Source organism: Cyprinodon tularosa, unplaced genomic scaffold (genome assembly GCF_016077235.1).
Source record: "Cyprinodon tularosa strain WSP-4 unplaced genomic scaffold, ASM1607723v1 ctg12, whole genome shotgun sequence".
Classification (NCBI taxonomy): domain Eukaryota; kingdom Metazoa; phylum Chordata; class Actinopteri; order Cyprinodontiformes; family Cyprinodontidae; genus Cyprinodon; species Cyprinodon tularosa.
This window is the reverse complement of record NW_024038003.1, coordinates 3,639,434-3,653,388: the sequence shown is the minus strand read 5'-3', so window position 1 is coordinate 3,653,388 and position 13,955 is coordinate 3,639,434. Positions and strand designations below refer to the sequence as shown.

Sequence of the window (13,955 nt, the reverse complement as noted above, 5' to 3'; positions counted from 1 at the left end):
AGAAACAGGACTGGACTGCTGGTGAGTGGTCCAAAGTCATGTTCTCTGATGAAAGTAAATTTTGCATTTCCTTTGGAAATCAAGGTCCCAGAGTCTGGAGGAAAAGAAGAGAGGCACTTCATCCACGTTGCTTGAGGTCCAGTGTAAAGTTTCCACAGTCAGTGATGGTTTGGGGTGCCATGTCATCTGCTGGTGTTGGTCCATTGTGTTTTCTGAGGTCCAGGGTCAACGCAGCCACATACCAGGAAGTTTTAGAGCACTTCATGCTTCCTGCAGCTGACCAACTTTTTGGAGATGCAGATTTCATTTTCCAACAGGACTTGGCACCTGCACACAGTGCCAAAGCTACCAGTACCTGGTTGAAGGACCATGGTATCCCTGTTCTTAATTGGCCAGCAAACTCTCCTGACCTTAACCCCATAGAAAATCTATGGGGTATTGTGAAGAAGAAGATGCAATACACCAGACCCAACAATTCAGAAGAGCTAAAAGCCACTATTAGAGCAACCTGGGCTATCATAACACCTGAGCAGTGCCACAGACTGATCGACTCCATGCCACGCCGCATTGCTGCAGTAATACAGGCCAAAGGAGGCCCAACTAAATACTGAGTGCTGTACATGCTCATACTTTTCATGTTCATACTTTTCAGTTGGCCAACATTTCTATAAATCCTTTGTTTTTATTGGTCTTCAGTAATATTCTAATTTTCTGATATGATGAATTTGAGATTTTCATTTGTTGTCATTTGTAATCATCAAAATTAAACAAAATAAACATCTGAAATATATGAGTTTGTATGTAATGTATGAATATAATATACAAGTTTCACTTTTTAAATGGAATTACTGAAATCAATCTACTTTTTCATGATATTCTAATTTTATGACCAGCACCTGTATGGTTAACCTTGCTTGGACTCATGATAACAGCAGGTTTCCTGCAAACGATCACCAAATACTGTTGTTGTGGATGTAGTTCTTTACAGTGCTTTCACACCAAAACTTTGCAATATGTCGATGTGAACCGTACCCTGGCATGAATAAAACTTGCAATTTTAACAGTTTTGCTTAAACTGAGATTGTGTGTCACCTAGCAAATCAAAAACAGGACGTGAGGATTCAATGTACGAGTAAAAGAAGCACAAAAACAAAAAGATACAAAGATGCAACTGCATTTGAACTCCGAAGTAGTAAAAAAATAAAAAAAACTAGAGACAGACTTTCTTATTTTCCTCTAAGATGTCCCCCAAAAAAGCATGCTTTAACTGCATAGCGTTGTTTGGCTAAAAATCTCTGTGTGAAAGCAAACCAGCTAACTGAAGGTGTGAGTTTTCTCACTATATTCATTCCCTGGACTAATCCTTGGACCAAAGCAGCAGCGTAAATACGCCAATAAAGACAAATAATCAACCCCACCTCCATCCCTCCCACCCCAAATAAGTTACGCAGTTAACAGCAGATGAGTTAACTTTGTGTCCCCCCCGAGCAGACATACTGCTGCTCAGATTTAATGGTTCTACAATATTATTTTGTAATCTTATTATTGTGTAAACACATTCAGATTTAATCAAGAATCCAAATAAGCAACATCAGAGTATTTCTGATGCAACTATAAGAATGATTCATTGGCCCAGTCTATGTTAGTTACTTATTTTTCTGCTTAAGAAAAGAAAACGTTGAAACAAGAGTAATCTTATAAGGCAAACCTTAACACAGATTAAATAACCGCATGCATGTAAAACAGATGGTATTGGTATTATTGTTTGCAAAAGATAAACCCACCCGATGTCTTCTGGGTAGATTTTGGTAATCATATCCTTTTGAAAACAAAAGGCCAAGGTCAGCTGATTCCTCAAAGCTTATTATGTTATCTTTAAATAGTATTTCACTCTGAACTTTGCAGCTCTTACTGAGTCTAAAGTTGTATACCTCTAAGAAAAGTATAAAGTTTAAGATAAGAAAAGCCCAACGTTGTATCAGGACCTGTCGTTTTTGACATCCCCAGTGTGTCGACTGCAGAGGACCAGTAGATAATTCACCCAGTTTGTTTAAAGTCCCAGATAGTTAGAAGGGGCAGAAGGAAACGGGGTCAAAAAAGTCACAACTTTACAAACTGTGACAATGTTGTTTCAATCCATCCACAGCAATTAGCACTTCACTACAACAGCTATGATGGCATGATTGAGAACAAAAGCCGAGAGCTAGAGGAAAACGGGTTCCAACTATTTTCGAATAACGACTCTGGAACTGATCCAATCTTGTTCGCCACAAGTTAATTGAGCCAAGTCATTGTCACAAATACGGCGCACACAAACACAGAACAATGCAGAGATGATTGCAGCATGTGATTTGATTGCAATATGTTTGTTTTGGAACCAAAATCCTGATAATTAGTCTCTTCTGGCAGCGCACTGTCTCCGCCCATCTGTTCCATTTGGCACCCCTCCACCAACAAGGAGCCCCTCATCGCCCCGTCCCCGAGATTTAACCAACTAAAAATGCTTTCACACACACAAAAAAAACAAAACCGGCACACAAGCATCAGCTCTGAAGCTCTGAAAGCAAACCAATCATCAGCAAGCCTTATGAGTGGTGTTGGGGGATGAGGCTGGCGAGATGTTCTTTGGTAAAGACTGCCAACATAGACAGACGGACGGACAGATTGACTAGTTGTGTTCTGATAGATAATTAGATAAAATGCCGGCACTCTGGCTGGATAAAAACTTAAGGAGGGTACAGTAGAAACATGAGCGTGAAGCTGCTGGGGGAGGGCCACTGCAATGATAACTGTAGGTTTGCCGTACATCTTCTCCAACTGCTTCAGCTGAATAAATAAAAGAGATATGACACTTAAAACATTACTGCAGTAAAGCCAATATCGTCAGTGGCTCTACATTCCATGCCCGCTATGAAAACACCAATTACACAACACATTTACATATTAGTGCGTGGTGCGTGACATTTTAAAATCACTGACAAATCCATATTAATTCATTTTTATAATCCTGACTGACAAAGATTGTTCCTTAAAAATGGTAATGCTTCTTTTCAGGTTTGATGAGGGGTGCATTATTTATTTCTTTTTTTTTTTTCATTCCACAGGGGATTATCCTGTTTATGCCGAGGCTGCATGCCAGCAATCACAATATACAGTAACTTAAGTCAGCCAACTCATGTGGAGGCAGATTTATTATTACATGCAAACACACTGTTCCCCCTGCAGGTAAACATGAAGCAAGGAGAAATGGGTGCGATGACGGTAATGTTCTGATACCCCCAAGGTGACTTTTGCTGCATCAACACATATGCCGCCTGTTTTGATTTTAAAAAGTCCTGCAGTTGTTGTCAGGTTACCTTGGGCTCTAAGACTAGGACCAAGCTGCCTTATTTTCGTTATGAGATGCTATATAGAAAACAGCTTTTCCTAATAATTTTCTGTTTGATACAGTGCAATCATGGATTTCATGAACATCTATAAGGCTGCACAGTTGCTCACATTGTTTCCTTAAATGGTTCTCAAAATAAGAAATACCTTGACATAATCAATTCTAACAATAATAATTATTCAAAGGCTCTCATTTGCATCAAGATAAGTATAAACTGAGTCACTCACATTTGCCCGAACTGTCCTAATATTTTTTTGGCTGCAGCACAGCACTAACAGAGGCTAAAGGCCAATTTATGCCTCTGACGCATAGCCTCTGCAACCTCTCTGCAACCTCTCTGTGCACGACCACGCCCCCCGCGCAGAGGTTCTGCAACCGTCGTTGCGCACCTCAAAAAAATCCTGACTACGCATCGGACGGTCGCAAACCCGCACAGACCTTAAGTGGAAGTGGGCAGACAAAAAGTGGCTGTGATTGGTCCATGGTATGCCTTTCCGTCGACCCTGCCAAGGTTCTCGTTACCATCGCAAGTTCTCGATTAGGCTCCCCCCTTGCGCTTTGGCGGGAAACTGCTTTGCGTCCCTAGAAATCATAATAATGCTGGAAGTTGTAAAGCCTGCAAACATGTCAAGAAAAGCCAGAAGGAAAATAATCCTTTCATTAGCAAAAACAGACAAAAATCTTGTTTGAAGGAACTCTCCTTATAGGGCAGATAGATGTAAAAAAATAAAATAAAATGGTGAATGGTGCTACATGCTACGCTATCGCTGTTGGAGGAGCCTAAAAGTTAACCAAGTTTCTGTTTCTGTAACAGTTAAATCAGTAAACTGGACAACATAAAGTAACACTGGCTAATATTAGCTGGCAGGAGACATAACCCATTCCAACAATTAATAAATAACAACAAAATGAACTCAGTTTAATTGTGAAGATATTGGAGTTTAATGTGGCTGATACAAACACAGGTTTTGGTAGAACCAGAGTTAAGTGGACATTAAGAACGGAAGATAAGTTACCTACCCTGTTGCTGTAGTTAAATACTTAAGGAAATATTATGCAAAATGACCGACAGACAGAGGTTGCTGCTACTTTTTGCATTGGTCAGATCGTTAGTTACACTGAAACAACTATACTTACTGTGGGCCTATCTGTGAATGATTTTGGTATAGAATAATACTTTCTTTGTTCCTCAGCATTAAAATCTATTATTATCATCATCAAATTGACAGGAATATGGAAGCACACACCAGGAAATTAAACATTAGCTAAAAATAAAAAAAAGATAAAATAATTACAGGACTGAAGCAAAGGTACATAATCCCCTACTTAATATTAACAATTGGCTCTCTGGTCTATTGGCTCTCTGTATTTCTCTAAAGAAGAATTGAAAACTATGGAAACTGAAACTGACAGAATAAAAAAAAAATATCAACTAACCAACTAATTTAAAATAAAAGAAAAGCTTGTATGTCTTTCTTAAAAATATCAATTGTATTTACTTCACAACATGTTTAAAAATAATCTTCATGTTTTATTCAGTTAAGCATTTTTTATTTCCTACAAGTAACAATTCCTTTTGTCACCGTTGATTCTTCATAAAAACTTCAATCCTAAATCGTTTTAAACTAGTTAAGCTTTATTTGTTGCTCATAACCAGATATAAGGTTGCCTTTAAAAATGCTGAAATGGTATAAAATTTTTGAAAAAGTGTCATGATCTTGGCGCTGATGACTGGCTGGATTACTCATTTCATTCTCCTGCCTAACTCCACCCTTTTTTTCGTAACCATTCATCTGACCTACCTGCTCCTGCTTCTATTTAACCAGCTCTCCAACCAGTAATCAGGGCCAGATTATTTTCCTGAGCCAGTGACGAGAGTGTGTCCAGCGTTACCTTACTGTTTCTGATTTCCTGGTCTGCCTCTCAAACACTAAGCCCGCCTGTTCCCGTCTGATCTGCTTTAACCTGCTCGTGTTTCTAGTCAACAGGGGGGATAATTCTCTAGCCAGTGATGAGGTGTTCCAGCATTACCTTTGTGTTTCTCATTACCTGATCCTGACCTGGTCTGTCTCTCGACCAGTGAACCTACCTGTTCCCGTCTGATCTGTTTGCCTGACCTGTCTATGGACTCATCCTGGATTCTGCCTGTTGACTGAACTTGGCGCTATTCCTGTCTCCAACCTGGAAACTTCGGAAACACTTTGGACTTAGGATCTTCTGATACTGAATCCTGAACAAGTCCTAAACGCTAGCTTTGGCTTCGCCCACTGGATTTTTCCATCTGTCCGGATCTTGTCTCCTACTTGTTCTCTGTCCTCCGGGGCTGCGGGGTCCGGGACACTCTGGGCCGCGCCCACCACAGCTTGGCGGCAGCACATCAGCTGGATCTTACCTCATTCTCTGGGCAAGGATTGAACTAGTAAACCAGGTTAGTGACTCACGATCATAAGCTTCCTGCGCTAGATTTATGTGGTCACTAACCTGTGCTTCCCTTCTGCAGACGTCCCTTTGATAAACGCCCTAGCTGCTGTTTCTGCATGGTTTTTTTCTAAAATAAACACTTTTTGAATAATCAGTCTGTCCGCCTGTCTGTCTATCTACCTTGAACACTTGGTCCCCTGTTCTGAGCCTTGACAACACTGTCTGGTTATGGACGAGTTTTATGGGTACTTTAAAACAAATTGATTTCAGAGTTTCCATTTTTAAACCTCTTTATGTTAGCAATTTAAATGGTAATGTTTGACCCCTAGTTTAGTGTGTTTTCATAGATCATGTAGACGTTTACCTTAATAAATCAAATATTACTGCAGACCATTTCAGAGTTTAGGCATAGTACAAACAATGTTTAAAAAACACACAACAGATCAATTTGTAATTCTTTAAAAAAAAGAATAAACAAAGTTTCATAATTTTTCCACATTCCACATCTTTCCAACAAAGCACTAGCTTCTTGCAGTACAAACCTAAACCTCTCTCCAAGCTTTTACTGTCAGCCAGCACCTAAACACTATGTTTAATGATATCTAAAAGAGAAATAGCAGAAAATGCAAAAAAAAATTGTTCTGTTGTTGCAAAACTCTGAAATGTTTCTAATAACATAAACTAAAGCTCAGTACTTTGACATGATTATATAAACCATAGACCAGTGACACAGAAGGGCAAAAACATCTGGACCCTGAAATCAAAGCTGCTTACAGGAACTTTGAGCATGATTCAGTTTACAGCTATTTAGACCTTTTGGAAATAATATCCATCCAATATATCTGCATTTAGCTGTAAACGCCGCCACTTCCTGCATTGTTGACACTTTAATTTGAAAAAAAAAAAACAAAGACATGTAGGGGTACACTAAATAAAGATCCATATGTTGAACAGACTGTTTTCCTTTGTTATCGCAGACTGTGTTCAGTCGAACATTAAAGCCACAACAGGAACTTTGGAGGAACTAAGTCCATAATTTGCATGATTTCAAAACACCCATTGTCTTTAACTGTGGTTATATGAAACACAAGTGTATTCTAGTCACCCATGACTACTGAAACATTTCCATTCATAAATTATATGCTGGCATCTCTTAAACTGTGTTTTTTGATTCTCCTGTCCAGTTCTTTCCTCATTGTTCTCTCTAATTCTGTATTTGCTTTGGAAATACCTCAGCCAGCTTTCACAATCATTATGTTTACATTAGGCCCTCCACCTCTCTCTGCCCCTCTTCCCTCCTTCCCCACTTTCTAGGATTCCTTATTCTTTCTTTTCCTTCCCCCAGTTGAGAGGTGCTACACAGTCATATGGTGGCACTGATAGAAATTACTGAATAAATAACTTTTAAGTCGACTCAAAACACAACCAAATGTAAGATTGATCCCCGTTTGGATTTAATACGTATAAGGCTCTTCTGTATCGTGTCTATAGGGGTTAAACACGATGCCAGGCAGCAAGCATTCCAGCCCCCTTCTCTATGTCCATCAATCTGTTTGTACTGAGCTTTCGATAGTTAAACAATGATAAAGAACAATCAGAAATACTAAAGTCACTCAGACCTCAGAAAACAAACAAAAAGAAAAAAAAATTTAAATCCAGAGAGAAAAATAATCAGTTTACTACACATAATCTTTACTGACATTTGTTTTAAAAAGTAAACTGGGGCCATTTGTACACTTAACTGATTGCAAAATAGAGTAAGAAATAGCTTGGAGTGCGGTTTAGATGGAAGAATTCAATCATTTAGTTTTTTTTTTTTTTTATCTTAATTAAAAGGACTGGTCCTTCTATCCATTATCATATCCGCTTATTCCCTAATGGGGTCACGGGGGGACTAGAGCTTATCCCAGTGGTCAATGGGTGAGAGGCGGGTTACATCCTGGACTGTCCTAAAGTCCATCGCAGAAAGAGGACTGGTGATTCTTATAATAAACTATAAAATGTAAATAAAACTTAATGGTAAACATCATCTTATCGAACTTGCCTGTGCACCGCAACTACTTAGCAGTACGGCTGCAAAATTTAAAGCAAAAACACAGGTTCCTCAGTATTGGTGTTTGCAATGCAATATTTGTTGGCTTTGAGGCTCCAAGTGTCCTGAACTCAGACTTTACATCCCAATACCTAATATCCAACCATTCAGACGACTCTAAATGCAATAAGTGTCCACAAATTACACAGATTATAGAGCTGTTGATGCTGAAAGTCACAGAGGAAGCTGAAAAGATCAGAATGAAAATAAGAAAACAAGTGGAAATTTAACTAGATTTATCTTAAGGGTGTTTACCTTGTTTAACAATACATTCACAATCATTTTGCAACCCTTTCTTACCAGCAGGAGATTCTACAATAAAATAAATATTAAAATCAAACTCAACATATAAGCAGAATATATAGACAAACTTCTAATATGTCGGTATCCTACTTACTATTGATATAAGAATAAAAAGACTGAGATTGCAAAAAAGTAGGTTAGGTTAAGGATTATCTTTCTAAAGCTGTACTTCTAATTTGATTATTCTCCATATTTGTGTTCAGTGCAGGTCTTTTAACTGCTATTTAATGAAGCACACAGCTTCACAGATGGTGCGACAACCTCAGCAATGAGCTGCAGAGTTCAACCTTTACCGCCTGATTCCTGCAGGTGATTTGTTCTGGAACACAGGCCCTAACACTGAAGCAAGCTGCAGGTCAGTTCCTACATTCCTCACTTTTTTTGACAAAAGCATTTCTAAGTAATACGAACCTTTTTCCATTTCATATTCCTGAACAAATTATAATCAACGGATGAAGCTACAGAGAGCAGAGCTCCTTTATTCCCTTATTAGGGAAATATTTTGTTGATTTAAGGATGTGGATTTCTGTAAAACTGCTCAAATTTCAGTTTGAATTAATTATTTTCTCAGCATTATATACAACCCCTTATTTGTATTATTTTTGGGTTTGATCTGCTCATGCTTGTACACAGAATTTACAGGGCTTGTAGAAGCAAATTTCTAGATGATAAAGTTAAAAAGAAATACTTATAAGTAAAATAACCAGCACCTTTAGTAACGATTTAGGCTTTCATCACAAAGAAATCATTTTAAACCTTTAATTAACGCTTTAAAAGGATGCATCAAGATTCAAATGCCTAAAGCTAACAATAAGTAAAGCACAGATATTAGAATCTAAGTGAGGAGAAAGATTAGATGTATTCAACATTTAAAGTCTGCAATGTTTTACTTTTCTATTTATTGGCTTTCATTTTAATTTGATCCTTTTTAGATGGTGTAGTCCTAGCAAACAGCTTCTCTCTTTAACTTTTAATTTTACTAGCATTGTACTCAAATGAGAAACATTTGCATCTTTGGCTTAATGTTGCATCAGATATAGAGAATTGAGAAATGCAAAGCACAGGATTCATGTAAGCTTCACTGAGTTTCATTTTTTTTGACTATTTCCAGACTTATACTGTTTTAAAAAAGACCAGGATGTACTAAATAAAATAATCTAACTTATACTTCACTTACTAACTATTGGAATTGAAATATAACCTTGTCAAAGTTTGTGAAACAAGCACCAAGAAGCCAGTTTCAGGAGTTGCACTGCATCATAGGCTTAGTAGTTGTGCTATCAGGAAATAAAACCTTAACTCATTATCCAGATCTACATGTGGAACGAATGAATAACACCAGCAACCTCCTTCCCCCCCAAAAAAGAGCCAAAAGGAATGGGCAAACCAGATTTCTTTTAAGACCCACACCATAAGCACCGTAAGATCTGGACATATTTAAGACTTTTTAAGGTCTTAAAATTGGGCTGAATAAATTTAAGTCTTTTAATGAGTTTGAAGACCTGGCAGCCAGCCTAAAAGTACAAACGCTGCAGAGTGAAATGTTTATTATGTAGAGGGATGAAGGCTTATGCAGCAGCTCCAACAGGGAAGGAAAGCCTGCTTTAGGGTTAGAGGCTGAATCTCTGCATATAGTCTGCAAATCCAACTGTATCTGGAGAGAATTTCCAGTTAAAGTGTTCCTCGCTAATCCTAATCATGGGTATAAATTGAGATGACATTTCGCCTTTCCAGTGGTAACTGTGCATTCACTTGTTTCATTTTTTTTTTCCACCGCTGCTTTTACCTCTTCACATTCAACATCTGTCCCCGCAGCTCTCTAATTTAATGCTTCTTTTCTTCTTTTTCCTCTCGTTTTGTTTCTCCTCACACTTCCTGCCTTTCTTCCTTTTCTACATTCTCTCTTTTCTTTCTCTCCCTGCGTTCAGCCATGGAGTAATTTGATCTCGTCTATCAGGCCGACATTGCTGTGAATCAAAAGACAGAGAGAGAGAGAGAGAGAGAGAGAGAGAGAGAGAGAGAGAGAAATATAGTACAAACCTTGGTGGCCCCACCCCCCACTGCACACACACACACACACTCTCTCTCTCCGTCACTCTTTCTCTCTCATCTACAACATCCCGACCCCCAACTACCCTCCGTATCTCTCTCCAGTCCCTACCCCCAACCACACCGCTCTCTCTCTCCACATCCCCAGCATCTACCACCTATATCTCTGCTTCCCGTCTTCTTGAAACAAAAAAAAAACACATAAATTGTGGGTTTTCTGGCAGAGTACGGCTTCTTTCAAATAGAGAACTCATTGGAAAAATCAGCGGAAAACGAGAAAATATTTTAGCAGCATGTTTTAAATTCCTACCTAAATAGAGAAAGACATAGGAAAGATCAGGAAAGTCATTTTCCAAAGCTGTTAGGAAAAGATATGATGTCTGAGGTAACTGGATGAACAATCTCTCAATCCCAATCTGACTAGGCCTAAACCAAGACAAAGGCTGAGGAACTGGAGACAAGGTTTCACCGATGTCTGAATACATCGGCTGAAGAGGTGTTGCACACAAAAAAACAAATCACACCAAAGGAAAGTGTTTAATTTTACTACTTAGGTGAAAGGTGAGTGGAGAGAAAACCTGCGTGTGAATGACTGAGGGATGGAAGAGTGATCTCAGGGTGCATCAGACCAGCTGCGGGACACGCATCCTACTATGTTCATTTAGCCTATGAAGATATGTAACTTATACATATATATATAGAAAAAAACTGTATGTGACAGAGTGTGAATGATTGATGCTGATGCAAACAAACCAAAAGTGTTATTATTGTTAGGCATCTATCACTAAACAGGTTGCAGGCAGCTCTTTTTCAACTGCAACATTTTTTCCCATGTGGACATTTCATGGTGACTTAATAAATTGAACCTAATTGCAAACTGAGAAGAAATGAAGTGATCAAATCTTTTCACAGCCGTTTAAACTTTCTCTGCACATGAGGCATTACAGAGCCTGGAGTTAAAACACCAGGTTTCCTGACCAGGGGATCCTATCACACATTTGTTATTATCACATTTTTTTCACCTAGTTTGTTGTAATTTTATTTAGTTTATTCTTGTCTTCTCTGGAAAAGAATTGTGGGCTATAGTTTCATTGCTACAAATCAAAGCCTTTTAAAGACCTTGTAGATACTCCTACGGTGGGAGGAGGTACCTGTCCTGTGTCTGCTGATGTAACCCAACTGTTACACAGTGGAAAAGTTCACAAAAACTAGCCTGGGTAGTTCTGGGGAAAGAAATGTTCCACAGCGTCAAAACTTGGCTAATTACACTGAAATCGAGTGACTCTGAGCATCTCCCAACAAACAGTGGCTGAATCAGGTGCTGAAGGACTTAATATCAGAAACTAGGTGGAAACTTCTTGATCTCATGGATAATTTTTGGGTTTTAATGTGTACATTTAATGGAAACTCTGCCTTCAGTAAAGTTTGCACATCAAATCTGAAAATCAATGAACGCCAGTTAGTTCTGTCCTGCCTAAACTCTGATTGTGGAATAATTTGTTTCAAGTTTTGCTTTGCAGTGTTAATCTATATTCTTCTATTCTGTGCATTTTTCACGTTCCTGTAATTTGATTCTCTTTTAGGAACGAAAGCCTTACAGCATTTTTGTCAGCTGTCACTCATATGTTGCCTTCGATATGTAATATCTGGCATGAACAGGGGGCTAAGAGTAATTCTGGTCTTAAATGCAGTCTTAATGCGTCATATTTCATAGGATCCAAAATGGCTTAAATAGAGCCAGAACAAATTTTGTACACAAATAACATAAATTATATGTGAAACCTATCCTTATACACTTTTCTAAGGTCCACACTTGTGTGATCATTTTTTCTATAATCTTTTTGCTGCTTTAAACACCACTGTGGGACAATAAATTGAGTTTCTATTCCATTCTATTGTAGCATTTAGTGTCTATTTATCTTCTGTGTTTAGGGAAATGTATAAGATAAAGTATCAGACGAGCAAAGGCTAAAATGTAGGGGAAACTGATTGTTTACAAAATGGTAAAATGAGAAGGAAATGGGGGTATGAGTTGGTGAAGGGGAGAACTGACTTGGATTCAGCCCGCCACCATTTCACAGAAATATACAGCATCTTTTCAGAACTGAGCAAATTAAGCACATACTGTAAATGAGCAGGTTGTGTTATATCCAGCTAAAACAAAAGAAAAAGGTTAATTAATCTTCTGCATCGGCCCCTCAGTTAGGGCTAATTCAATGATCAGCCATTTATTGCTGTCTAAATGAATATGGTTTCCCCAGGCACCAAGCACTCACTCTGAAAAACATCTCCCTGCATATATATGATTGCTTATCAGATGACATGTGCCTCACAGATATAGAAGTAGATGCATATAGATGTGACCCAAGTCCAGGTTTATGCTTTGGGTCTGACACTGACCTTTGGCTTTTCTTTGGAGGGAAGCTGAAAACAGAGCCCACACTGAGCACAAACCAACATGCTGCCATCTTTAAGCATAAAATACCACTTTTAGATGTAGCTTAAAAAAAAACAACTATAGAGTCTTTAACTCTTCTCACTTCAGCTTATTACAATGTACCACATAATAATTATAACTCTTAATTGGGGTGTACAAATAATAGACTTACTTTGAAGGTGGTTAAGTGAAATTATTACTTTAAAGGGGAAAAGATTAGCTAAAAAACTATCTGATCTAGTGGCACACTAAATGTAGTTAAATTCATTAGATGCTTTAACTAAGAGGGGCCCCAATAAAGCAATTAATTAGCACTTAATTGGGCGAGATACAAAAATACAGCAGAGTGAGGAGAAAAGGAAGGGATAACAGAAAGAGAGGAGATAATTTGAAAGAATATTTAAAATATAAGGACGAACCTTGTTGGTCCCAAAAGCCGGGTCAGGGTAGGAGAGCTGCCCCAGCCTGGAGGGGTCTGAGGCGGACAGAGGCTGAGGAGGAGGAGGGTAAACTGTTACATCCATGACTACAAATACATCCACGTCTTCTGTTCTGCTTTTCTGCTCTTTTTAATACCAGTCACTAATAAAATTTAGATAAAAAAAATGATTTTAGTCCATTAAAAATTGTTTAGTTTTCAGCTTCTTATTGAAACAGAGACTTGTAAAGTTTAGGCTGGATGTGCTTCTCCACGCGCCGGGCTCTCATGCTCCTGTGACCGCAGCTCAGAGGACCAAAGTTCCCTGTTAAAAGCGCTTCTATGGTTGGAGCAGAGCTTCAAATAAGAACAAGAAGAGCACTTTTTTCCCTCCTTTTGTCAGAGTCCGGGTCCTGCTGCGGTGCGCGGCGGGGACAGGGGATGTCGCTAAACCTGTCTGTCCCTGGTTGGGACTCTGTTGGTCAATGCTGCTCTGCTGCTGCGGTCCACTCATACAAAGAGCTTCTAAAGAAAGCTAAACATATTACATACAACAAACCGGAAGTACGCTTTATAACAAAAATAAAAGGTCGCGCTTCTTTACGACGAAAAATATGAGTTTATACGAGACAAAGTCGCAATTTCTACTATGGATGAAATATAAAACATTAACTAGAACCAGGAACTTATATTATATTGTATCTATAAAACACGCCGCTACCGGAAAATGAGCTTTATTTTGGTAACATTTGAGTTTCCGTCTTCCTCCATCCGAGTTTTCAGTTTAATGGTTGCAGCTGCTCCCCCTAGAGGTGAAAGAGTGTATAAACGCAAACAATTTCACATC

The 13,955-nt window shown here is 38.6% G+C and overlaps 1 protein-coding gene across 2 annotated transcripts in view; it reads right to left on the bottom strand.

Annotated features, from left to right (window-relative positions):
* tox (thymocyte selection-associated high mobility group box) overlaps window positions 1-13,614 on the bottom strand; it is a 67,044-nt gene extending 53,430 nt beyond the window's left edge. Inside the window, exon 1 of one of the 2 annotated variants that reach the window (XM_038271596.1) lies at window positions 13,110-13,614. In XM_038271596.1, the coding sequence (XP_038127524.1) occupies window positions 13,110-13,214 (105 nt within the window). In that variant the 5' untranslated portion in view covers window positions 13,215-13,614. The remainder of the gene's footprint in view (window positions 1-13,109) is intronic. The other variant, XM_038271588.1, reaches the window with a different exon arrangement.
* Between the last annotated feature and the right edge of the window lie 341 nt (window positions 13,615-13,955).